This window comes from Nilaparvata lugens, chromosome 3, assembly GCF_014356525.2.
Source record: "Nilaparvata lugens isolate BPH chromosome 3, ASM1435652v1, whole genome shotgun sequence".
Classification (NCBI taxonomy): Eukaryota; Metazoa; Arthropoda; class Insecta; order Hemiptera; family Delphacidae; genus Nilaparvata; species Nilaparvata lugens.
The window spans coordinates 13,127,665-13,153,037 of NC_052506.1; the positions used below are offsets into that span (position 1 = coordinate 13,127,665).

A 25,373-nucleotide genomic window follows, 5' to 3' on the forward strand; every position below is an offset into this window, starting at 1 on the left:
AAAATCCAACCTTTGTGATTTAGCTCAATCCGGTTAAATCCCGCCGAATCATTTCTTCGTTGACTGCTTCACTTTCTTGGTTTTAGTAGGTACTTACACGTGGAGACGATCTCTGCACTCCAATTCACACAGCATAAGTACAGTACCAAGAAACGCGCCTGGTAGAATTAGAGCTGAGTGTGATAGGCCTACACGATATATCTGTTAAACACAACATTCTCCTTAGGAGGGAGAAATGAGGAGCTCAATATCGGATATAGAAATTGTTCTTGGAGCACAACAATCTAATGAGGTAATCTCAGACTTGTTAGAAATACTATTCTTACATTACGATACTAGAAATCTAGTAACCAGTAATAATGATTGTTCAATTAATAATGTGGGAATAATCGGAAATATTTTGTGAATATTTCATAAGAGGTGAGAGATTTGTATTCAAGATAAGTATTAAGTAACCCTGATTATTTAGAATATTATCAATGATGGTATTATACTGAAAAAATTCGGGAGAAAAAAAATTGGGCTGTGTCTGTCTGTTGGTCCTCCCTAATTATTTTTATTAATCATTGTGTATGATTAAATAAATTAATATTATAGTGGAGTGATGATCCAAATAAAAAAGATACTAATTCGCTCTATATTCTCACTCTCTATACAAATTATTAGTTTCGAGCTGAAATTGAAAATATGGTAGATATATGTGTTTTATACTTGAGTTGAAACTGATATATTTTACAGTATTATATCAAGGCTACTGTTCTTTATCAAGCATCAATAAGACGTCTAGAGTTGATTATATATATTGTAATTTTCAATGTATTAATCAGTTAATTATTATGAATGGAAAATTTCATTAATTTCACTGTTCATTTCATTTCCATTAACCGCCAAAACTCCCCTTCACCCCCACTCTGGCCAAATTTCACCCTCATAACCTTAAATACTTCAGTCTCTGTTTGGCTTGAAAATGTGCAATACCAGCACGAAACGGTCGTCGCCACATCAAAAAATGTGAGTGTCTTTTCACTTTAAAGTTTTATTAAATACGATAGTAATAATAATAGTGAAAACAAGATGGATAACCAACAACGAATTTCACTGTGATAAAAAGTAGAGAATATCAGATTCATGAAATGAAATGAAACAATGTCAATACTTAATCAACCATATTTTTCATTTATTGACAATCATATACATATTTGGGAGGAGAGCTTCTATTGAAAAAGAACCTATAATGTATTCTGGAATAATATGAAAATTAAAGTGAACATAAAACGTGATTATTGCCTATTGATTTTTTCTTATAGATAGAATTTTCTATGCTGCTTGATTTTTATTACTAACTGGAGAACTCGAAAAAGCGGAGAATCAGTTACTGTATCGAGTTTCAATAATAAACTAATGGAAGAAGCATATAAAAAAGAAATGAGAGATAAATTCAAATTTAACTCTATTCACGGTACCTACTGGTTAATTCAATTAGTGGAACATTTCTAAGTCAAGAACCGTGTAGCTATTGTAGCATGCAATGAAACTTCCACAACGATAATAAATGTTTGATGAGGTTGGGAACACACTAATCAACTTTTCAACGCACAATTATGTTCTCATACTAACTTTTTGTTTGATTTTCATGACATAATATGACATAGTAAATTTTATCTATAAAATAACATCATAGTACCCTTTTTTGAAAAGTTTTCAATATAAAATAACAAATTAAATCTAAAATAAAATTTTTATTTTTAAATGAAAATAAGTAGCTCTGAATAGATACATTTTTAAGACATTGTAATTATATTGTTTATAACATGAACTTCTCAAAATTCTTCGAAATTCTTCTTCAGGAAACACCCAAGTGGTTACTTTTAGGATTTTCTTTTGTTCAATGTAGTATGAAATGTAGTTTATCATTGCAATTGGTAATGTGTTTTCAATGTAAAACCATACCTGACGAAAAAATATTTAGGGAAAAAGAAAATAAATTACTCAATAATAATTGTTTTATTTTATCATTGCCTTCTCAATAAAAAATACTTAATCTAAAATCGAACACCGAACTCAATAAAAATTGGGAAAATATATGAATATATAATTATTGGGAGAGATTCTTTGAATTTTCAACCAAGTTCTTTCTTCTAATCAATACTTGACAATGAATATAACAAACTTCAACTCGGAAGTTGGTGGAAGCATAGTGAAATTATTGATTTATCAATCAATAAGTATTTGGAACCTGGTGAGTCCAATTCCCTTTTTCCTATTGTGCTCAATATTAGGTGCCCAGAGCTTGCATTCAACATTGATAATAACTCCATCTGCAACAAATTAAAATTTTCATTGTTCCACAAATTATTTCCAACTCGAATATTCAGATTGTGTACGAAGGATAGAATAGAAATAAGTACTACTTTATTTGAAGTGATGGGTACTTGCACTTTCTAAAGCTTGCTAATACATTATTCCACTCTAGTACTATGGAATTTATTAGCTAATAATTTCTATTTATTTCTTAAATAATTTCTAGAGTATTGATAATTTCGTCCATGAATTAAGATTATTTGTAATCCAATTGATCAAAACCGTTTTATGGTTGAAAATGAGTGAAAAAGGAAGTTATTGAAATTTATAAACATTGGGGTGTTGCGGTGATGAAATTGCCATGGGGAAATTGGGCCGCAACTTTTATCCTGATCACAAAGACTAAGGCATCGGTTTCCAAATAAATTTCTTAAATCCAATTATAATTTTGCTAATACAAATAACTCATTATATGTAGGGTGAGATACAAGGACATTGAAATATGTAGGACCAATATCGGACCATCTTATAAAATATGATCTAGAATCAGATTTTTTTCAAAATTCTACCGGTTGTGAATTCTCTCGGGATATATGTTGTTTTCCTCATCTTAACAATAAAGTACATAATCAATCAACAAATTACATGACTTGATCGATTCATATCAATTGTAGCCTTCTCTTGAAACTCAAGAGTGAATCCTTTTTCCAAAATGCTTTATTAATTATTCACAGGTACGGTGCCTACCCCATACATTTGTGAATTGGAAAAAAATAATACAGTCTCATCTAATTGAGTAAACTTGAATACTTCGTGAATATTTTTAATTTAAAAATGATTTTTGTGTGTTTTGAATTGTAAATTGAGTGTGTAACTGAAGAATGTTGAAGTGACATATAACCTTGATACTACACATTATTTTGGACTGTTGCATAAATTAGAATTGGAACCGTTTTGGGCTTATAAGCCTGTGGTATTTTTCTGTAAGTTGTGTAATTCTGAATGATTAAATAAATAAATATTGCATCTTAAATCAGTTCAAAAAAATACTTTTTCGCAACATTTTTCACAATATAGCATGAATCATTCCACAACAATTACAATACAAAATAATGTCCATGATATGAATAAAATTTTAAAGAGACACTAACTCTGATCTTTGTTTTATCGCCACCAACATTTGATAGATGGAGTAATACATAATCAAAGTCCGCTATTACACAAATTATTTATTCCATCTATCGAATGTTGGTGGCGATAAAAAAAGATCAGAGTTAGTGTATCTTCAAAATTCTTTAAGGAGTTACAAGAACATGGCGCCGAATATTTTTTTTTTGGTAGATAATAAAGATTAAAAGCTTTTCAAGACATCGTTTGAATTTGGAATTATATGCTGTATGTGAATATAGCGACGTGTGATCAACTCACGTTTTGGATGTAGGAAATGCACGGCCACCACAGGACTAAGATATCCAGGACGCTCATCGTAGGGGTAGAAGTAAGCTGGAAAGGCGGGCTCTGGAATGTACTGAACACTGCCTATGAACTCTTGATCAGCTGGTGTTTCTCCCTCACACGAAACCCATACATTTTCCCACTGAAAACATTAACGATCATTGTTATTCAATAACAAGTTATTTCCAAAGACCTTAAAGATTGGTTATTTCCAAAGACCTTAAAGATTGGTTATTTCCAAAGACCTTAAAGATGGATCTCTTTGAGGTCTTTGGTTATATCCCTAGTCATAGTGCACCAATCACAAATAATCAAATTATACAATAATATGATTGAGAGAAGGCAACATCTCTAGTAGCTTCAATCTGTTCAATATGACTACTGATTTCAGAAATCACATTGGAGGATTTAAGAGCTAGCTGATAGATATGAAGTCATCTTTATATTGCTGGTATACGTTGAAACATATTACTTTCAATGTAACTAGTGAAGCTGAGTGGTGTTCATCTTTCCATTTATGACTATTGAGATAAACATTTTGTAAACTTTATCAACTCATCTTGTGAAGTCTAAATTCAACTTGCGTACATGTTAAATTTGTTTTAAATGGAAAGACAACAACAACAGGGTCTATGCACCGGCAAATATAGATATAGTTCTATATACAAAATTACTTTTAAATGTTGACTAGAAATTGATAACTAACTAAATAATTGATAAATTACAAATTAATGTAAACAGAGAAACCTATTTTTTGTTGAAGAAGCCTGTCATTTTAATATTTTAACCAACCTTTTGCTTCTCTTCAGAATATTACAAGCATCTTTACATTTATGACTATTGAGATAAACATTTTGTAAACTTTATCAACTCATCTTGTGAAGTCTAAATTCAACTTGTCAATGTATTATTGAATACATTCAATAACTTTTCATTTATACAGAATGACCAATAGAGAACTAATTTTACTATTTAGTACTTTATGTTATAGATGTGAATTGAATTCAATGGAAATTCGTATAGACGTAGCAAAAAAAATCAAACTAAAAATATAATACAACAGTACATGATGCAATGTTTCACATGAATGGACGAAGCTAGGGTACAAGCCCGTTTATACCCTTTGAATTGGACTCATTGATTTGAAGAGGCTCTTTACTTCAAATTATTGGAAATTATTGAAACTTAGCTGCTCCTACATACAGAATGTTGAATTCTCGCACTAAAATCAATTTAAATCTCATGATGCAGTATAGTAGACTATACTATAGTCTATAGTCTATAGACTATAGTCTATAGTAGACTATTTCGATTGATACTATAGTATAAATCATTTTGATAATACTATTTACGATGTAAATAATGTATTCCAAAATCTAACAACACACAGTCGTTAGATTCTGAATACTTACTTCATACGAATAAACTGTCTTCTCGTCAATGTAATTTCTCAGCTTTTCTGGGATGTCTTTCGGCAAGTCTGACATATCTGTATAGAATTTTGGTTTCCAATTGGGTACCTGAAATGTATCAAAATGAAATGCTTCAACAGTAAGTAAAATCTAGAACAAACCTTAAATATGGAATCTAAACTTCAATAATTAGAACTACACTAATTTAACATTATCATAGTTGGGCGAAATTGTGATTTAAGAATAATTAATGTTGAATAAAACACAATATTTCAGATAAGAATAAGTAAGTGTTGCTTGTGAAGTTTTATCAATCTGTGCTGATTCATTTATTTCCATAAACTGTCACAGAAGAATGCCATCCTTGACATTATGCTTTGTCAGTTACAATTAATATGTCCTGAAAAATCCAATTGGAAGGTGTTAGGAGCTGTACCGTAGGCCTACCAGTGCAGCTCCACAGCACCATAAGCTAGCGAATCACTCCACTCCCATTTTTTCTATGAATCTCCAGTAGGAACATTATGATTATTCATCATAATTAAAATTTAGAAGACAAGACAAAATTCGGTTGTCATTCTCTTATAGCCGTTTGCTTCCTTTTTAGGCCGTTCCTTTACTCTCTTCAAAGCAGCAGTCGGATATAGGATTATTAGAAGTTATGTAATAACCTTAATACTAACTAGCCGTCAGGCTCGCTTCGCTCGCCATATTCGTCTAGCAAGGGGGCTCCGCCCCCTGGACCCCCGACTGGATCGTCCGAGAATGAGATCAGCTGGCTCGCTTCGCTCGCCTGCATTTTTAATTTGAGAATTTTTATCATATGTTAGGACGATCCAGTCGGGGGGTCCAGATTAAACGTCTGGCTAAACGGATATGGCGAGCGAAGCGAGCCTGACGGCTAGTAATATATTATCCCCAGGAATAGCTCTGATTGAAGTACGGTAGCAGTGCCCAATCAATTTTTCCGCGATAAATGCATTTCAATTTTCAACTTGGTGCCAACCTTACAAAGTCAACTCAACTTAATGCCAACCTGACAAAATTATTAATTTAGTTACCAGTTGGCAACTGTTTCGAAGAGGTACTCTCTTTAGATTATAGTTCTATATTAACATAAATGGTATGGATATTTTTCAATATTATAATTAAGAGAATAAGAAGAATATACATGGTAAAAGACGAACTTTAGACCCTTAATAACCACCCTTAGAGTTGAAATATTGCCAAAAGATTTCCTAGTGCGCCTCTAAAGGGCCAACTGAACATACCTACCAAATTTGAACGTTTTTGGTCCGGTAGATTTTTAGTTCTACGAGTGAGTGAGTGAGTCAGTCAGTCAGTGAGTGAGTGCCATTTCGCTTTTATATATATATAGATGTAGTGTGATTCACATTGAACTGTCAGCATTTCTCATAAGTACGGTACATCGCAATGATCCCCATTCAATCAATGCTGACATTTTCAAGTGAATCTTACTAAATAATAGTTAATTTTTTTTTTGAAGATAGATTATGTTTTCAATTACAAGAACGACCTTATCTCTCCATTTAAAAGCCGCAAGGACACCAGAAATCAAGCTTCAATATAAGTATGCAGTAATCTTGCAGTAATATAAGTATGCCCAGTGTAGCCGAAGGTACCTAGAATACATTCTATGTACATTGCTGTAACCTATCTATTTGGCATTGAAGCATACTGAGTGCAGGCAACAAGTAAATAATTTTGTAGACCAATAAAACAGCAACAAAATCATAGATAAAACCAAAGCCCACTATATTATTTTCTGCATGGTAAAATGAACCAAACCAGTCTCCAGTCACATTGAGCAAAGTTGAGAGGAAATATTATCAAAAATAAAACTATCCTACTGTAGAAAACATTTTACGGTACTTTCAATCTCAATAGAACAGTAAAATCATCGATAAAGCGACATACCCCTATATTCGTTTTCTAAATGGTGAGATTGACCAGACCAGTCTACAGTCATATATTGTGCAGAGTCGAGAGGAATGATTATCAAAATATTATAAATAATAAAATTATCCTACTGTAGTAAACATTTTACGGTACTTTTCAATAATCGCAATGAAAACGCAATCAATCTCAATAGAACAGTAAAATCATCGATAAAACGACAGACCCCTATATTTCTTCTTTATGGTGGAATGGACCAGACCAGTCTTCAGTCATATTTAGGAAAATTGAGTGGAAAAAATTTCAATATAATTATTATAAAAGATATAATATTAGGCCTATCCTACTGTTGTAAACATATGGCGGTACCTTTTCAATCTCAATGAAAACACACGGTGTGAGTTTTTTGTAGCCCAAATAGTTTGTTGATACACACGGTGAGTGTAGGCTATATATATAATATACATACTATGTATATGAGTCTACTGTAGTGAACATTTTACGGTGCCTATTTTTTTAATCTAAATAAAAACGCAATAAATCTCAATATAGCAGTAAAATCATTGATAAAGCCACAGCCCTCTTTATTTTATTCTTTATGGTATAGAATGGACCAGACTAGTCTTCAGTCATATTGAGCGAAATTAAGAGGAAATATTATAAGAAATAAAAACTATTCTACTGTTCTAAACATTATTACGGTACGGTACCTTTTCAATCTCAATGAAGACGCACGGAGTGAGTTTTTTGTAGCCGAAATAGTTGGTTGAGACACATGGTGAGTAGCTGTCAATGCTGACATGACAAACTCCTCCGGCCTGCGGGTGTGAAGAGTGGTTGCACTTGACCAGGTTCTCCAGGCGACCGGGGGTGATCGACGGTGTGCGATAAACTAAAAAATAGGCGATTCACTTGAGCCAAAAATATTTGCTGCGAATTACAATAATTTGACCTATATATATTATTGATTTATGGCAATTACTGCAGTGATTGAATTTAATAAAATTGTAGTCTCATCTCTACTCTGGAGAAATGATAAATGCACAAGGCAGGTTTTACAAAACATGAAAACACACTTTCTATGTTTTAAAATACTGTAATGTTCCTTGAGGGGGTCCTGATTTTTATTTGAGCAATGCCCCAGATGGAGACGTCACACATCTAAAAAAAATCTTATACTGAGTCCTCGGTGTTATAACCTCAAACTTATAAGTGTGTGAATGAACACTATAGAACACCAGAATGGGAGAGTCAGTACAAGATTTAATACAATCGTCCAAATCGCAGGACGCATAAACTCTTGCACACCCTTGATTTGTTTAATGACTGATTATGTGAGAATAATGTTCTTTTGCAAGTGTAGGTTGTAGTGTAGCAATTGCTAGACACTGGATTCGGTGACCTTAAATTATTACCTGTGTTAAAGACAGTATAAAAAATCAAACAGGTCGAGCAAAAACCTAGATGCATATAATTTGCGGAATTGTGCCTCTAATGAATTTTGAAGGTTTAGGATAGCCTAGGTTCGATAAACCAAGAGCCGTTCAGAAAATACTTCGAGGACAGAATCTTTTCGAGTTTTAGGCTCTATTGTGTGATTTTTTACACTGCAGCTGCTTCTGCTCTGTAGTAGGAAATTTATTCCTAAGTCAAAGTAGGACACAGATAAAAGCTGATAAGGTATATAAGCAGGTAAGGACAGAGAACATATGATCTCGATCTGACACCACTCCATATTTCCACTTAGATCTGTTCCTTTATCCAGATTTGGATCAATCATTTCAATGATCGTCTTTGATTGGTGCTTAACAATAATTACAAACGTGCCAAACACAAAATCTGAAGGGCCAAAGAAATAATCAAACTCAGGAAATAGAGTATTAAATTTGAAATATAATGAGCAATAATGATAATTGACAAACAATGCAGTTTCAAGATTTGGTAGACAGGTTTTGAATAAGTTAATGTCGACAGACTTAATTGAATTTGTGCTATGATGCTTGGCTATCATGCACATTCTTTTTACAAAGTTTAAAATTCTTACAGGTAAATTAAAATTCTAAATGATTTAACCAAAAAATATTACAATACCGTATTTGAAACTTTATCAGGGTCATGGTTCAGGCAGATAAGGACAGTTAAACGACCACAAAGAATTTACAATTCTAATTCAGTACAATTATAATTGTATAATTATAATTGATAATAATATTATCAATTATAATAATATTATTATCAATTATACTGATAATAATATTATCAGTGCTTTCGACGTGGCCATTACTATTTAGTGAAGTAAAATTGAAGTAATTTCTGTACTTTTTCGAAGCAAAGGGTGGGGCCCCATAAAATAAAAAGAGAACTTACGTGATCGCATTCCATGCAATGCATTAGCATACGCAGATATTGTAATGTGACCCTCCTATACGGTTATACCATAGAGAAACGATAGCACTTACGCTATTATTGTTTCTCTATGGTTATAGTAATCTTGGTTTTATAAATAAATAATTTGTTACATAATACTAGCATTCTCCATTAAAAAATAATTATTATATTAGTACATGCATTTGTTTTATGTTACTATTAAAATCCATAATATAAGGTAGTTACTGTAAATTATGTTCGGTATTTCTGTGGTAGGTCATTAGAACTAAACGTTTGTGATACTTCACTATTAAATAAAATAAAATGTCAAGTTATATTCTTTTAAGGTATTTATTTTTCAAAATTCTTTTTCAAATAGAAAACATTAAAGTATGTAAGCATAGAGTTTCTCAATGTTTCAGGCAACAAACAAAAAATACATAAACAAAAATTCTTGTTTTAAAATCATTGCTCTCATACCTTGCTATAAAAAAATTTGATAAGTTGTTATCATCTTAGGATCATCTGAATCATCTTAAGGATATCATTTCCGTCTTCTGAGTCCAAGGGCAAGGGTCCTCTAATGTCTTCACCATTAGTTGTTGTCAAATTATGAAAAAACCTGTGATGCACAGGAGGAATAAACTTTAATGGATCAATCATATCTTTTTTTTGTTCATGGACACTTGCCTCACATTAGGATACAACATTTCATAGAGTAGATTTTTAAAACTGGCAGGTCGTCCTTTTCTTCCAGTTGGAGTTATATCAATTTTTTCTATGTCTACAAATTCTTGAAGTTTCTTTATATTTATTGTGTAAATATCATTTTTTTCAATCCTTATCCATTGCATTTTAAGCCAGTTGATTTCCAAATTGACTTTTTCTCCTCCTGCTGATGTTCCTCTCCAAATTTTTTGTAGAGAAAAATTCTTCCCTATTCATCTGCAAACAATGAATTTGTTTGTGCGACGGCAAGTTTTCATTAACGAATACCAGTCATCAGGCACAAACACACTTTTCCCTTTGCAGCTGATTCGACACATCCAAACTCAGAATCGTTAGGGAGAAATGAGTGACCAGACAATAGAAATTTTTGATCCACGATTTGAATCTCGGTTTCTCCACTTTGAATAAATCTCATCAAAGCTAATGTTGTATTGATGTTTCGATTTTGTCCTGTGCAGGAGTCACTGTAAATTGTAGCTTTTTTCTTATGGCGAGCATTCAATTTCAAATGTTTGATCAAACAAGAAGCTAAATCCTGGGAACCTCTGGACACTACGTTTCGTCCCACACATAGAAATATCCAGCCCCCTTTTCAAAATCGTGCACTCCAAAATTATAACAATAATAATTCCTCTTGTAGTATGCATCACTAACAGATAGTATAGGAAATGGTAGAGCTTTCTGTAAGTCCATACTGCAAACATAACTGTCTTTGTCACTCTTTGTCAATTCTCCATCTTTCTTCATCTGTCCCTGACTAATTTGGCTTTTCTCAAATGCAATTCATGCTCAGTATTCAATTGTACTTTTTCTGCGTCATTATCTGGATTAGAGGTTTTCAATTTTAAAATATCGCACTTCTTGCATGTATCCTTTTAGGGTACAAAAAAATTTTGGTTAAATTTAGTATTGAATATGTATCTGTAGAACTGTTTCTTTACTGCATTCTTTCCAGATTTTGTACAATTTTCCACATAGAGGTCATACATTTTTGTTATATTCAAGGCATCACACAAATATTTTCGATTGGGATTATTTTTCCTAGTATAATGACTTTCATAGCACGGGAAAGAATTGATATGGTCCATTACAAACTGGGTATCATCTTCAGATATTTTTCTAGAAGGACAACCTTTATTGCCTCTCTTATCTTCCCCAGGGACATTTCCTTTCACTATTTTATTAAGAGCCCTAGTTACCCTTCCATTTGATACACCAAGAGTGTTTAAAAAGAATTGTTTACATACTAGTACAGAAACACCCTTTTCTGATTTGAAAAGTACTTATTGGACCCTCCACGAAGCACACCATTTCCATTTCTTGTCTTCTTTGTTTAATTTCGTGATGCTGAATAAGTCCACAAATATAATCATTTTGTCTTTTAAAATCACCAATTTTCCAAAAGTTTTCAAAAATTAATTTATGTTCATCTTTTGAAAAAATGTCTTTACACTTCAGTTTACAGTTGCATGATAGTCCTGAAAATTCTTTTTGTTCCATAATTTTGCCACTTTTGGTTACATATTGTTGATCACTATTCCTTCGTTTAGCTTTTTTTTTGTTGATGGTTCTCTGTATTCAGAAGCCTCTTTCGACTTTTAGGCTTATTTAAGGGTCCCATTGCTTCACTGTGTCTTTGAGAGCTATCAGATCCCTCAAAATCTGAAGTTGAAGAGTAACTGACAATACTATTATTACCTTTAGCAATGCTAACCTGAGGCCTTCCAACAACTTGTCCATCTGGAGTATAATCAGGATCAATGTCTAAATCATCAGGATCATCTTCAAACTCAGAGTCACTATTTAAACAGTTGATTATGTTCATATTTTCAGCTCTGACTGTCATTGTTGATGACAATTATAAAAGTCCATTAAAATGAAATATGAGTCATTAAAACAAGCAATGTGATTTTGTAGGTTATATTTTGAAATAAGATGTAACTAAAGTTTATACTTTAGCCTATATGAATATTTCACTGAATAATTTCTTATTGTCCTATTTTTTACTTCTTAATAATCACTATATCAATAAAACTGAACAATCTATACATCAAAGACATGTTTAAAAGAATGTTCTGCACACTATTTATAGCAGTAAACAACGCGTTTGACTTATACCACTTTCATTGTGAGTCCAACGGCTGTTTTTGTTTGTTGATATAATTTGTGTCGCTCCAAGTGGCTGGAATTCAAACTATTGACTTAGATCAGTATCATACTGAACAGTGGAGCTAAAAATAGTCCCGTTTTGGTAAAGAAACCAGTATTGTAGATTTTTGACTTAGACCACTTTCATTCTAAGCAGCTCATTTGCATCAGTGATATAGTGAGGTCCACGTTATAATGGCAGTGTATGATTGACTATTTGATCATAAATATTGATCAAATTGATAAATTGATTATTTGATCAAGGAAATAATAATTATTATTAGATCAAATTTAATGGGATGAATTGAGTAACAGCTGTGTACACTCAGTGGCAAAATGGAGAGACTTGGTAACGTTTTTCTCCTATCTTTCTTCACTGCCATTATAACGTGGACCTCACTATTATAGCTTGTATCATGATCTTGCTCGCTTTTATATTTAACTTGTTGCACATTTCCACTAATAAATTATTTTAACAATAATAAATATATTTTTTATTTCGAAACTCTTACCCCGTTTACAATAATTATTGGTTTTTTAGAAGTAATTATATCATTGTTTCAAACGTAAGGTCAGTAGTAAAGAGAATTCGTTTAACTAATTTCTTGACTGCATTCAAAACAGCTGTTCAATAATGCAGTGGCGGCCCGTCAGAGGAAGCTAGGGAACCGGGCTTCCTCTGATATTTGCTTGTATTTTCCTGATATTTTATTGTTGTTAGGCCTACTGGCCTATTATTCAGCTGATATTGTTGATTCTCAAATTTAGAATATTAATTATTAATGAATAATTTATTGGTATTGATAAGATTTCATAACATATCATTAATGAGAGAATGTAGAAAACAAGCTTTAAATGGTGGCGGGAAGCGTGATGCTATACAGAGTGATTCTTAATTATGGTAAAATAATTTAATACGTGATAGTAAAGGTAAAAATAAGAAAAAAAAATCTTATAAACACATATCCATAAATGCTTCATTAGCGAACTATACAGAGTGAAAGTTTTCGCCCGAATTCAGTTCCTCTGGAGAAATAGGTATACACTGATGCTGAATTGTTTGGGGACTAATTTTGAAAAACTTGTGATGGATTCATAAGGAAAAATATCTGAAAAATGTAATAAAACTAGTCTGGAAGCAGTAGTGTGATTAGTTTTTGAGAAGAAAGTTGAAATATGCAAAATATCTAAGTAGAAAAACACTGACTTCTACGTTTGATGCCCAATAACTTTCTTTAATGACCAGTAAACAAATAATTTTTCGCAACAAAAATTGAAGAGAATTCAATTCTGAAAAGAATTATGTAAGCTGTGTAAAATAAATTTGAATAGAATGTATTCTTATGTAGTACATTACACCACAAAATTTTGCTGTTTTATGAAGAGAGAACTAATAAGTAATAACTCATAGGTTGTAGCTGATTGCAAATAAAATATTCTGTTTTTCATGTAAAAGTTTTATTTTTATATGAAAGTAACATATCCAAATGACATTCCCTGCAATCAACTACTTGCATCAGCAACTCATTATGTCTTTTCTCGAAAATTAGAACATACCAGGCTATGATCATAAGGCTTGTTTTTCCATTCGGATAAATTTGTTTTCTGTTCGTTTTCGGTCGATTCTAACAACAAGTGTGAAACGGTAATTTGTTTTGAAATCTGTCTCGAATATAAACCGCACAGCATTAAACACCTTCTCGACAAAAAAAAATAGCAATCTGATAGTTTAAAAACATAATCTACAAATTTAATATAATATAAAATATAACATATTATGCATAAGATAAATCTACTATATGACAACAACTTGATAATTTTTTATTAATAATCGATATTCACAATGAGTGAGGTGAATGAAGCATTTATGTTCAAAATAAAAATAGAAAAATAAATAAGAACTCTGTAAGAACCTAGTATACATGAATGTCTAACTCGTTTTCGGAAGTGACAAAAAAACTAACCGAACCGAATGGTACTGTATATATGTGTGAAACTATAGTGAGGTCCACGTTATAATGACAGTATTTGATCAACTTTGGTTTTGCTATCCTTGTCTATCATTCAACAAAGCCGGTTGTACTATCCTTTTCTAGGTCCACAACGGTGCCAATTATGTTTTTGCAGAGAATCGGCATCCCTTTTCTTCTATCTACATCCACTGTCATTATAACGTGGACCTCGCTATAGCCTTATTTTTGCAATTCAACTTCTCACTTTTCAGTAGTAGGCACCAAATAACTTATCATAGCAGAGAATAACCTAATTTTCCAATCTATCCTAAAATTTCCAATTTTCTCGTGTAAGCTCATTGAATAGTCATATAGTTGTTAAATTTTCTTTCTTAAAGCATAGGCTATATAGTGAAGTCTACGTTATAATGGCAGTGTAGGAAGATAGGAGAAAAGGGTTGCCAGATCTCAGCCTTGTCATCCAAACAGCTCATACTGGTATATCTGATGAATTTAACTGTTCATTATTGTTGAAAATAGTTAACCATATTTTATTTGTCAAGGAAATATATTTTTTAAAGATGTCTCATAATAAATTTTTATGATTGAGATGAAATATTTTGTCAATTAGTTGAATTTCTACATTGTTGATAAAAGATGTGGCAACATCGCAATGCGTGAAAGAGATAGCGGCATCTGCTTTGTTGAACGATAGACAAGGATAGCAACACCATTGCAAATCATACACTGTCATTATAACGTGGACCTCACTATAGTCCAGAATTAATTTGGCATACCTAACTTTTTACACAAGCTCAATTCATTTTTTTAATTATAACTATTCAAAATTATCTTTTGTTTATAATAATAATTTCCCAATACATAGGCCTATACTTCGATCTTTTTCTTCACAACCCATTTATATCCTCATTTGAAGCTGATACAATGATAGAACATTTCCCAATCCATGCATGACAATCAATGTATTCAACTACCGTACCTCACTCACAAAAGAACCACCACAAAATCACTGCCAGCCTACTCACAACCTTCCATATTGGTGGAAGAAGAAGTAAGTGCATAGTGTATATCAAACAAATAAGTATAAGTTGTCTAAACTATTGTATTTATATTTCAATTTTTTATTACATCCCCTATCATTATAACGTTTATCAATCAAATAATTAATTAGCAGTTTATCAGTAAGTACCTAACAATTATACTGTTGATTCATGATTTAACTTTCAATAAATCTTATATGCCAAAATATTTATAGGTACGGTAATATTGTGTTAGTATTGAAACAGCGCTATTGTGTAATTTTCTTATATAGACTATTAATAATCATTAATTATAAAAATAATACGGAGCAGTACGTTATTCTTTAATTTTTCAATTCAACAATGACAAGAACAAGTCCAAGTCATTATAATCCTAATAAGAGATAGCCTAAATAGCAAAAAGTGACGCATTCCATGCAATGCATTAGCATAGGCAGATATTGTAATGTGGCCCTCATAATACGGTTATAGCATAGAGAAACGATAGCACTTACGCTATTATTGTTTCTCTATGGTTATAGTAATCTTGGTTTTATAAATAAATAATTTGTTACATAATACTAGCATTCTCCATTAAAAAATAATAATTATATTATTACATGCATTTGTTTTATGTTACTATTAAAATCCATAATATAAGGTAGTTACTGTAAATTATGTTCGGTATTTCTGTGGAAGGTCATTAAAACTAAACATTTGTGATACTTCACTATTAAATAAAAATAGAATGATCAAGCAGCTTTACTGGACTAAATTGAATACCAATTATTGAACGTTTTGAAAGAAAAACTAAAAAACGTAGGCCTGTATTTTCTAGAAAAAGTATTTCATTTAATAAAGTTACGTACAGTAATATCAGTAATATTTATAAAATGTTTTGAATGTGTACTCTTCCAGGTCAGATGACAGGTATCCAACCTTAGAATAGAAAAAAATCTTGAAAAATTTTCAAGACTAAAAATCGATACGGAGTAGAAATATCGATATCTTCTACTGTCGACACTTGACATTATCGGCTCGGCTTGGCTGTAATATTAGACCATTCATAGAATAGACACGCTGGGAAGTCTAGCCTCTGAAGCCAACATCTACTGCCAAATTCGCCCATCTTGACGTCACAACAGTGACGTCACGCATCGTATGGAAAACTTTCAGATTGTGTCTATTTCATCAGATTCATGGAATTTTTAGGTTATTTCTAGCTATGGGCAAAAACGATATCGGTTAAGTTATCAAAGTTATAATGTGTTTTGAAAATACCAAGGTACGTAACCTACAAAACCTTAGACCAGTTATAGAATAGACACGGCCAATTGTATATTCATACTCAAAGACCATACTCAAAGATGCATCTCTTTAAGGTCTTTATTCATACTAAAAGTCGATGAAGCCAACATCTACTGCCAAATTCGCCCACCTTGACGTCACAACAGTGACGTCACGTATCATATATACATTGTTGTTAAACAATGCATTGTTGTTAAACATAGCTTGTTTTCCATAGCAGATTATCATTTATTTATGTAATTATCATTTATGAAAATGGTAATCTCCTGCACAGCATATAATTGCACTGACATTTTTAGAAAAAAAAGTGGAATATTTTTTCATGTGTAAGTTGAAATTTATACACATAAATATTGTAAGTTGTAACTGTAATATTATCCTTGGTTATGATGTAAGTGAACTCATTGCAGCATGGCAATAAATTAGTTTTGTAGGCTACCGTATCTTATTATTTTCAAAACACATTATAACTTTGAAGCCGATATCACATAACACATCATAAATTAACATAATCGTTTTTGCCCGTAGCTAGAAATAACCTAAAAACACCATGAATCTGAAATAGCCACAATCTGAAAGTTTTCAATACGATGCGTGACGTCACTGTTGTGACGTCAAGGTGGGCGAATTTGGCAGCTGTGGCAGCTTTGGTAGATGTTGGCTTCAGAGGCTAGACTTCCCAGCGTGTCTATTCTATAACTGATCTAAGTACAAAACTAATTTATTGTCATGCTGCAATGAGTTCACTTACATCATAACCAAGGATAATATTACAGTTACAACTTACAATATTTATGTGTATAAATTTCAACGTACGCATGAAAAGTTATTCCACTTTTTTCCCTAAAAATTTTAGTGAAATTATATGCTGCACAGGAGATTACCATTTTCATAAATAAAAAAATCTGCTTTCGAAAACACATGTTTAACAACAATGTAAGTTAAATACCACAAACACACAACAAACTCAAAAAAGTTTTTTATAAATTTCTATACGATGCGTGACGTCACTGCTGTGACGTCATGATGGGTGGATTTGGCAGTAGATGTTGGCTTCATCGACTTTCAGTATGAATATACAATGGGCCGTGTCTATTCTATAACTGGTCTAAGGCTGTAATAATTGAACAATGAATGAAGTGAAACCATAACCTCAATCTTCTAACAAGAAGCCCTATAAAAACAAAAAAAAAACAGTTAAAAAATATTATTTTTGTATAAATTTGAAAGTTTCGTGGCATTGATTTATAATAATAATAATAATGCAATATATTTTCGAAGTGATCTGGTTGGAATTCATAAATATATGATGTAGATTACTGTTTGACAATTCTTCAAAAAAGGTGAGTTTTATATTTAGTGTAAAAATTTGGGCTTCCCAGTTTTATTTTGTATCCTCTTTTATTAAAAAAATTGAGTCGATATCTCTAAAAATAGCTGAGATACATAGTTCGCTCACGCGGTAAAATTTAGCCTGCCTGGCCTTATGAAAGTTTTTTGTCAGAGTGTATAAATGCTTTTAGTGACGTGAGTTGAAAGTGAAAAGTTTAATTATGGAACCATCAATAGATTTTAGTGAATATTCACTTATTCAGTTCTTGAAACTCCATTTAGTAAGTGGAAAGAAAGTGACCAAAAATAGGATTCTTCATAAATTATGTGAGTACTGAGTAGCCTGAAAACTCAATTACATATGCTTTATTTGGAATTATTGTTGAAGTTTCAATTCTGAATTATGTGTTCATTATAAATATTGTAGGAAAATATCTTATTTTTGGAGCATTATGGTCTTTAGGCTTCCCTTAGTTTGAAATCCACGAGCTGCCACTGCAATAATGTAAACAAAGTTGTAACCTCTAAATTGCCCCCTGTGGGTTGGGGAAGCTTTGAGTCGATCATCGTACTCAAGAATGTGTTGAAAACTAGAATTCACCCACAGCATCCATGCTTGTCGTAGGAGGCGACTAAAATGGACCTCAAGGCAACTCCAGAAGTTGCCTTGCCTTCACACCCACGTGATCTGCCCCATCAGGGCAGTTTCGGAGGGGCAAAAAGATAAACCCAAGAGACCAGAGATGGGTGAAACTCCAGGCATAAATGTGGGTCAAGAGGCTGAGTCGAGGTTGGCCGGGCGCTGGCGCCCTAGAGGCAGTTTGGCGTCCCCTCTCTCAGCGGAAGGACCTACAAAAAAGCCAGGAGTGGAACTCACGTAGGTTTGTGGGTGGAAAGGCCAAAACTCACCACTACTCAAAGAAGGGCGGCCATTCAGGCAAAACTTCTTGGGAGAGGTGAGGCTTTTGACCCTTCAGAGTTTCGGAGGGGCAAAAAGAAAAACCCAAGAGACCAGAGATGGGTGAAACCTCAGGCACAAATGTGGGTCAAGAGGCTGAGTCGAAGGTGGCCGGGCGCCTGGCGCCCTAGAGGCAGTTTGGCGTCCCCTCTCTCAGCGGAAGGGCCTACAAAATGGCCAGGAGTGGAACTCACGTAGGTCTCGAGGACTAATCATTCTGAAGAGACTGCCAAGCATATCACACTGGATTGCGACAAGGATTGCAACCAGGTGATGAATGGAATGTTAGTATAGGGAAAAACCCCTGGTTCTTGTAAAGGACATAGTTATTGGTTTGCTCAACATATTACTTGGGAACACAATAAGCTTCGGGGTTCACGTGTGGGGTTCTATGAACCTTTGGATCCTTGAATCCGTCCCTTCAAAAACAATAAACAATAAACCTCTAATTTTCATGGTTGACTACAAACAATTCACAAATTATTTGCAATAAATTATCATTTTCAATAAATAATTCTTCCAAAAATATGCCGTATGGAACGGTGCTCTTATCTCAGTCTCAGCTGTTGATAAGTAATCTTTATTGCTATCAGGTAACAGTACATTTGATACTCTTCCTAGCCTTTGAGAATAATAATATCTTCTATTCCTTCAATTTATTTCATTTCATGGTCTCAATAAATTGAATGAAAAAGACTAAGATATTGTCAAAAAACCACTGATTTATTGAAATTAGAAATGTCAATCTCAGTTTATCAGAGATTGACAATGGTGTAATAACCGAAACCGGTCTTTCTAATTTCAATAAATCAGTGGTTTTTTGACAATATATTAGTCTTTTTCATTCAATATGAATAATTACCACAATATCAACTTCTCAACTACACAAAAAGTCTCAATAAATTTAAGATGTCACAATACAAAGAATGTATTTTCTATAGGATGCTTATTTCTGACATAAAATAAGAGTTGAGTTCAGAGTTAACATAATACAGAGTTGAGTTCAACTTTTATGATGCAAGTATTGGAATACTTATAACATATGGAAGTCTTATAACTCTGCATCTTATAAAATATAGAGTTAAGTTCAACTTTTATAAGGCAAGTATTGGAATACTTATTACATCTGGAGTCTTGATACTCCATAATAGTATTTGAGTTGTGAACTCTCTTTTTCACTTTCCTTGCCCTATTACCATAGGTAAGGAAAGTATTGCTTTCCGAAAAAAATTAAGGTAACCGAATTTCTATTGTGGTTGGAAAAAAGTGGTTGACAATTTCAATTTGTGTTGAAACACCCAACATAACAAACTGTATTATTCCTGATATGCTTTATGCTAATAAATATTATATGTATAATGTTACAGTGCCAATCGTACTTCTGGATCACCCCAGAATAAGCATTCCGCAAATCTGGAGAGATGATTTGGTACAGTTGGGCTTAAAGAATATGACCGGCAAGTGTTTAAATTTGATCTGGGTGAGGCCAGATGGGGTGCAAATCATGTTCTGTATGGTGGATGCACAATTTCATGTGTCACAACTGATGACATGGGTGGGAGACATGTGGTTGGCCGAGGATTCAGTTAGTGGGGAAAGAATGCTAATTGACGGCAAGTCGATCTATGTCGTCAGCTTGCCACAGCCCCAGCACCCGCTGCTTATCACGGCGCCACTCTTGCCTCGCTCTATCAGCTCGCCCGCATGGCACTACACCGCGCTGTCTACATCACAAGAGCCCCAGTCAAGCTAGAACTGCCAGCAACATTACTGCGCGACCTGGGAGGCCAGTAACCCACTTATATTACTGGAGCCAGTTAGGCTACATTATAACGTGAATTTGATCCAATTCATTTCCGCAAAATTGAAAACAGTAGAAACATAAGATATCGAAGATCAGATTCTAAAAATAATAGCCTACAGTTATAAATGTCTCATTCAATATGCAGAAGCCCTACCGGTTTGCTTGTTTTGAAAGCTGAATATTTCAAAAATCATCTATTGAAAATATTATTTCATTTTCATATTGAAGAAGGAGGTTTTCGAAATGACTATCTCTGATTTCGTTACGGTACCGCCTACATTTTGGTGGATAAGTGAATAAGTGTGGAGCTACTTAATTGCTTTGAATTTCCTTTATTCGTATGCGTAGGCTGCTGCTTCTTATTATTGACTGTCTCTATTGTCTTATTCTAGAGACAACGTGAAGATAACGTTTCAGTTGAAATATAGATATCAATTTTGTAGATGCATGTTGAACAACAATAATTCATTGTTTTAGAATCACTACACAATAAACTGTTTTTCTATATATTTTATAATTATGAATGCTCTACAATCTAAATGCTACAATATTTTTTGTATAAATTTTATAATTATGAATGCTTTACAATCTAAATGCTACACTATTTGAATATATCGGTAGGCCTACTGTACTCTAATTAGATAATGTTTTATATGTTTGACTTTGGTGGACTTTCAGTAGGCTACCGATCAAGAGAATGTCGTAATTTGATATTAATTTCATTTTTGTAACTGAGATGAAAAATACGGTATGAAAAAAGAAAACTAGGTACCTAGGCATATATCTTAGCTATCAAGTGAAATATGATAAAGTGAAATAATGAAATATAATCTGGAAGTGGATAAGAAATGTACTTTCAATATCCAATTTACCCATTAAAATTGTCAATAAATAATATTCAATGAAAATGCAATGACTACGTTATATGGTTAGTGATTGTATAGATAAATAGATAATAAGGATACAAACCTTCCAAATAGTTATCGAGACTGTTGGACCACGATTCGTAGCTTGTTTTGTTGAACCAGATAAGGTGAGCCTTCTTGTCTTCTGGCTGAGGTTGCCATGTTAATTCTGAAAATGAATTAAGAAATTCTGAAGGCCTATATAATTATGTACTTCCAGAAAAATAAAACATATTTCTGGAAGTATATTTATAGAAACTTTTAAACTATAGCATAATACACAGGTTAAATTTGTAGAGAACATTTTAGCAATATTTAAAAACTTATGAGAGACGAAAAATACATTTCCTTGAAACTTTTATATTATAATAAAATAAGAAACGGTTGAAATCAAGGCCATTTCAAAAATATATGTAGATTTTCATAAAGAATTTTACCCAAGAAAAGTTAACCGTGAGTAGATTGTAAATTTGAATATTATTTCCTACAACTTTAAAACGTTTAAGTTGAAAACGTTGAAGAAAAGACTTAAATACACTTGGCAAATTTATTATTAGAAAAGATAGAAAAAATATTTGAGAGATACAAGATTATAATAATAATAATATACGGTGATGATAATTATTCACTTGTTATTACCCTACATCAAAATTTGATTTATTTATACATTGATACATACAATATAATTCTCAACTATGAATGATTGGGAGAGGAACAACAGGCTTAAAGCCCAAAACTGTTTCTTTTCCAAATTTAGATAGAAATTTGATAAAATAAAAAAATAAAATTCTAATCCTAGGACCTGGTATGAAAAAATTTAAAAGTAATGAAGTATTTACAGGAATATGCTACAAAATATCACAATGATATTCACTTTGGGCTGTGATTTCAAGGGATATCAGCATTCCTTATTAATAAAATAAATGATTACAATATTCAACTAATGCTGATGGTTATAAATAAATCTCACAATAAGTCCAAATAAGTTGACACCATCTATTCATCTCATAGTTCTAAGCACGTCTTATGTAGGCTATGTAGGAGATTCTTTCAATATTACAGATCTGCTAAATGTTTATGAACAGTCCACAGATTCAAAACTGATAAGAAAATAATTAATTAAATGTTGAATAAAATAAATATTCTACACAAATATTTCCTCAATCTCATCAAATTATTTAGTCTAGCCTATACGGTACTATCAAACAAAAATATTACAATGAAAACTTTGTAGTATTTGTGTTTTTAATCTGTTATTTTATATTAAAACTTTTCAAAAAAGGGTAGGCCTAATATCATGTTATCTTATAAATAAAAATAAGTAGCCCTGAATACATACATTTTACAATGAAAACATTCATCATTACATTTGGAACAATGATACTTTCTGTAGATAACAATCTACTGTGCGCGGATATTCAATTGAAGAGCAAAAACGAATTTATTTTAAATTGAATAAGCTACGCTATTTGACACCATACAAATTCATATTATTGTGAATTCAATGAGCTAAGCTATTTGATACCAGCATACAAATTTATATTATTACAATAATACTTTCTGTAGATAACAATCTGTGCGCGGATATTCAATTGAAGAGCAAAAACGAATTTATTTTAAATTGAATAAACTACGCTATTTGACACCATACAAATTCATATTTTGTATTGTGAATTAAATGAGCTAAGCTATTTGATACCAGCATACAAATTTATATTATTACAATAATACTTCCTGTAGATAACAATATGTGCGCTGATATTCAATTGAAGAGCAAAAACGAATTTATTCTATTTAAAATGAATAAGCTAAGCTATTTGACACCATACGAATTTATATTATTATAAATATGAGCTAAGCTATTTGAAAGCTTACTTATTGACTCATCAAGAGAGACAGCTTTTGCCGGAGCAATAGCAGCTTGAGAGAGGACAGTCAAGTGAGCAAGAGCGAGACACAAAGCGAACCCGAGCGACATTCTGACCGCAACTGAGCGACTTGTGGCGTCGCGCCATCTCCACATCTAATTGCTCAATATAATAGCAGGATGTCTGCAGTCACCAGTCAGCGTAGCGTAGGTGGTAGCGGAAAACTGCGGAATCCGACTCATCGCATCAAATTAAACTACATCACATCACATAGACGACAATCTAGTGGTCACAAGTCCCTACTAGAGAAGCATTCCCTACTCATTAATCCAGGAGGCATCTTTCGAACAAATTAGGCCTATTATTTCTAAATTTAAAATTCACCAAAGCGATTGAAAAATTCCTAAAATTCAATAGATTATTAAATCCGAATTTTACCTGCTTTGGTGAATTTTGAATTCAGAAATAATAGGCCTATTCTCAGGAGGCATCTTACGCAGCGAACAAATTAATAGGTGTATTATTACTGAATTTAAAATTCACCAAAGCGATTGAAAAACTCCTAAAATTCAATAGATGATTAAATCCGAATTTTACCCGCTTTGGTGAATTTTGAATTCAGAAATAATATAGGCCTATTCTCAGGAGGCATCTTACGCAGCGAACAAATTAATAGGTGTATTATTACTGAATTTAAAATTCACCAAAACGATTGAACAATTCCTAGAATTCAATAGATGATTAAATCAGGATGTTTTAATCGCTTTGGTGAATTTTAAATTCAGAAATAATAGGCCTATCCATTTGTTCACTGCGTAAAATGCCTCCTAATTAATGAGTAGAGTATGCTTCTCTAAGGAGACTTGTCACCATTAGATTGGGTTAGGCTATCTTGAAAATTTGTTTTGAAAACTATACCCTACCCAAAAAACCAAATAATAAAACCTTAGAAGATACTCTAAGCAGAAAATTAGGCTAACTATCTAAAATGATTATTTTGGATAATAAGTGTTTTTTATGGGAATAAGAGCTTCGAAAATGCTTGTTTACTCTAAACAGAAAATGATGCAAACCATCTCTAATTAAAACTTTGGAGAGTCTTGGGATAAAGTGAAACATTCTACAGGGCAAACAGAGACTCGATATTAGTACCTTCGAAGATACTCTAAGCAGAAAATTAGGCTAACTGTCTAAAATTATTACTTTGAATTATAAGTTTTTTTATTTTGAAAACTATACCCTACCCAAAAAACCAAATAATAAAACCTTAGAAGATACTCTAAGCAGAAAATTAGGCTAACTATCTAAAATGATTATTTTGGATAAGTGTTTTTTATGGGAATAAGAGCTTCGAAAATGCTTGTTTACCCTAAACAAAAAATGAGGCTAACTACCGTATCTAAAATTAAAACTTTGGATTGTCTTGGGATAAAGTGAAACATTCTACAGGGCAAACAGAGAATCGAGATTAGTTCTATAATAAACGGTACACTTTTAAAATACAGTGGTATTTTTAAAGTTCAAAAATTTCAACTTTCACAAAATTTGGTTTCAAAGTATGTGGATTATTATTATTTTGATATTATTATCATATTTCGAGTCATTAAATTTTCTAATTTTGTAAATTCTCTTCTGAATAAACTTTTATGGAATGAATAATACCTGATGCCAGGGTTGAAATTACCCACACATACTTTGTTTGAACAAAGAATTTTATACTTTATGGTGATAGTATTTCAATACTTACAAGCCAAGTGAGGGTCGTGTGAGCTTAGAGTGGTTTTTATGAGGGCGTCAAGATTGGCAAAATGAAACTAGTAAAAATACATGAATTTAGAAAATTGAGACGATTCCTCTTGACTACTCGTATAATTATG

General features: G+C 32.4%; 2 protein-coding genes across 2 annotated transcripts; one reads left to right on the plus strand and one right to left on the minus strand.

Annotated features, from left to right (window-relative positions):
* Positions 1–1,993: 1,993 nt before the first annotated feature.
* Positions 1,994–23,661, minus strand: LOC111064104 (sodium/potassium-transporting ATPase subunit beta-2). Its single transcript, XM_022351777.2, has 6 exons — positions 23,504–23,661; positions 21,693–21,797; positions 7,796–7,977; positions 5,169–5,276; positions 3,730–3,898; positions 1,994–2,318 (listed from the first exon to the last, which is right to left on the minus strand). Exons 1-6 carry the CDS (start codon positions 23,649–23,651, stop codon positions 2,215–2,217), a joined length of 816 nt encoding a protein of 271 aa, XP_022207469.2. The 5' UTR covers positions 23,652–23,661; the 3' UTR covers positions 1,994–2,214.
* On the plus strand, positions 17,751–20,823 carry LOC120350717. The gene is made up of 2 exons (XM_039425414.1): positions 17,751–17,972; positions 20,287–20,823. Exon 2 carries the CDS (start codon positions 20,370–20,372, stop codon positions 20,670–20,672), a length of 303 nt encoding a protein of 100 aa, XP_039281348.1. The 5' UTR covers positions 17,751–17,972; positions 20,287–20,369; the 3' UTR covers positions 20,673–20,823.
* Positions 23,662–25,373: the final 1,712 nt, after the last annotated feature.

What these genes read in the sequence shown, in the direction of transcription:
- LOC120350717 (XM_039425414.1), top strand. Translation starts at nt 20,370, where the DNA reads ATGACCGGCAAGTGTTTAAATTTGATCTGGGTGAGGCCAGATGGGGTG.
- LOC111064104 (XM_022351777.2), bottom strand. Translation starts at nt 23,651, where the DNA reads ATGTGGAGATGGCGCGACGCCACAAGTCGCTCAGTTGCGGTCAGAATG. An exon ending in CTCTCTTGATGAGTCAATAA is followed by an intron (nt 21,798 to 23,503) that starts GTAAGCTTTCAA and finishes ATTCATTTTCAG; the next exon opens with AATTAACATGGCAACCTCAG. An exon ending in TCTTCATTGAGATTGAAAAG is followed by an intron (nt 5,277 to 7,795) that starts GTACCGTACCGT and finishes GATACATTTCAG; the next exon opens with GTACCCAATTGGAAACCAAA.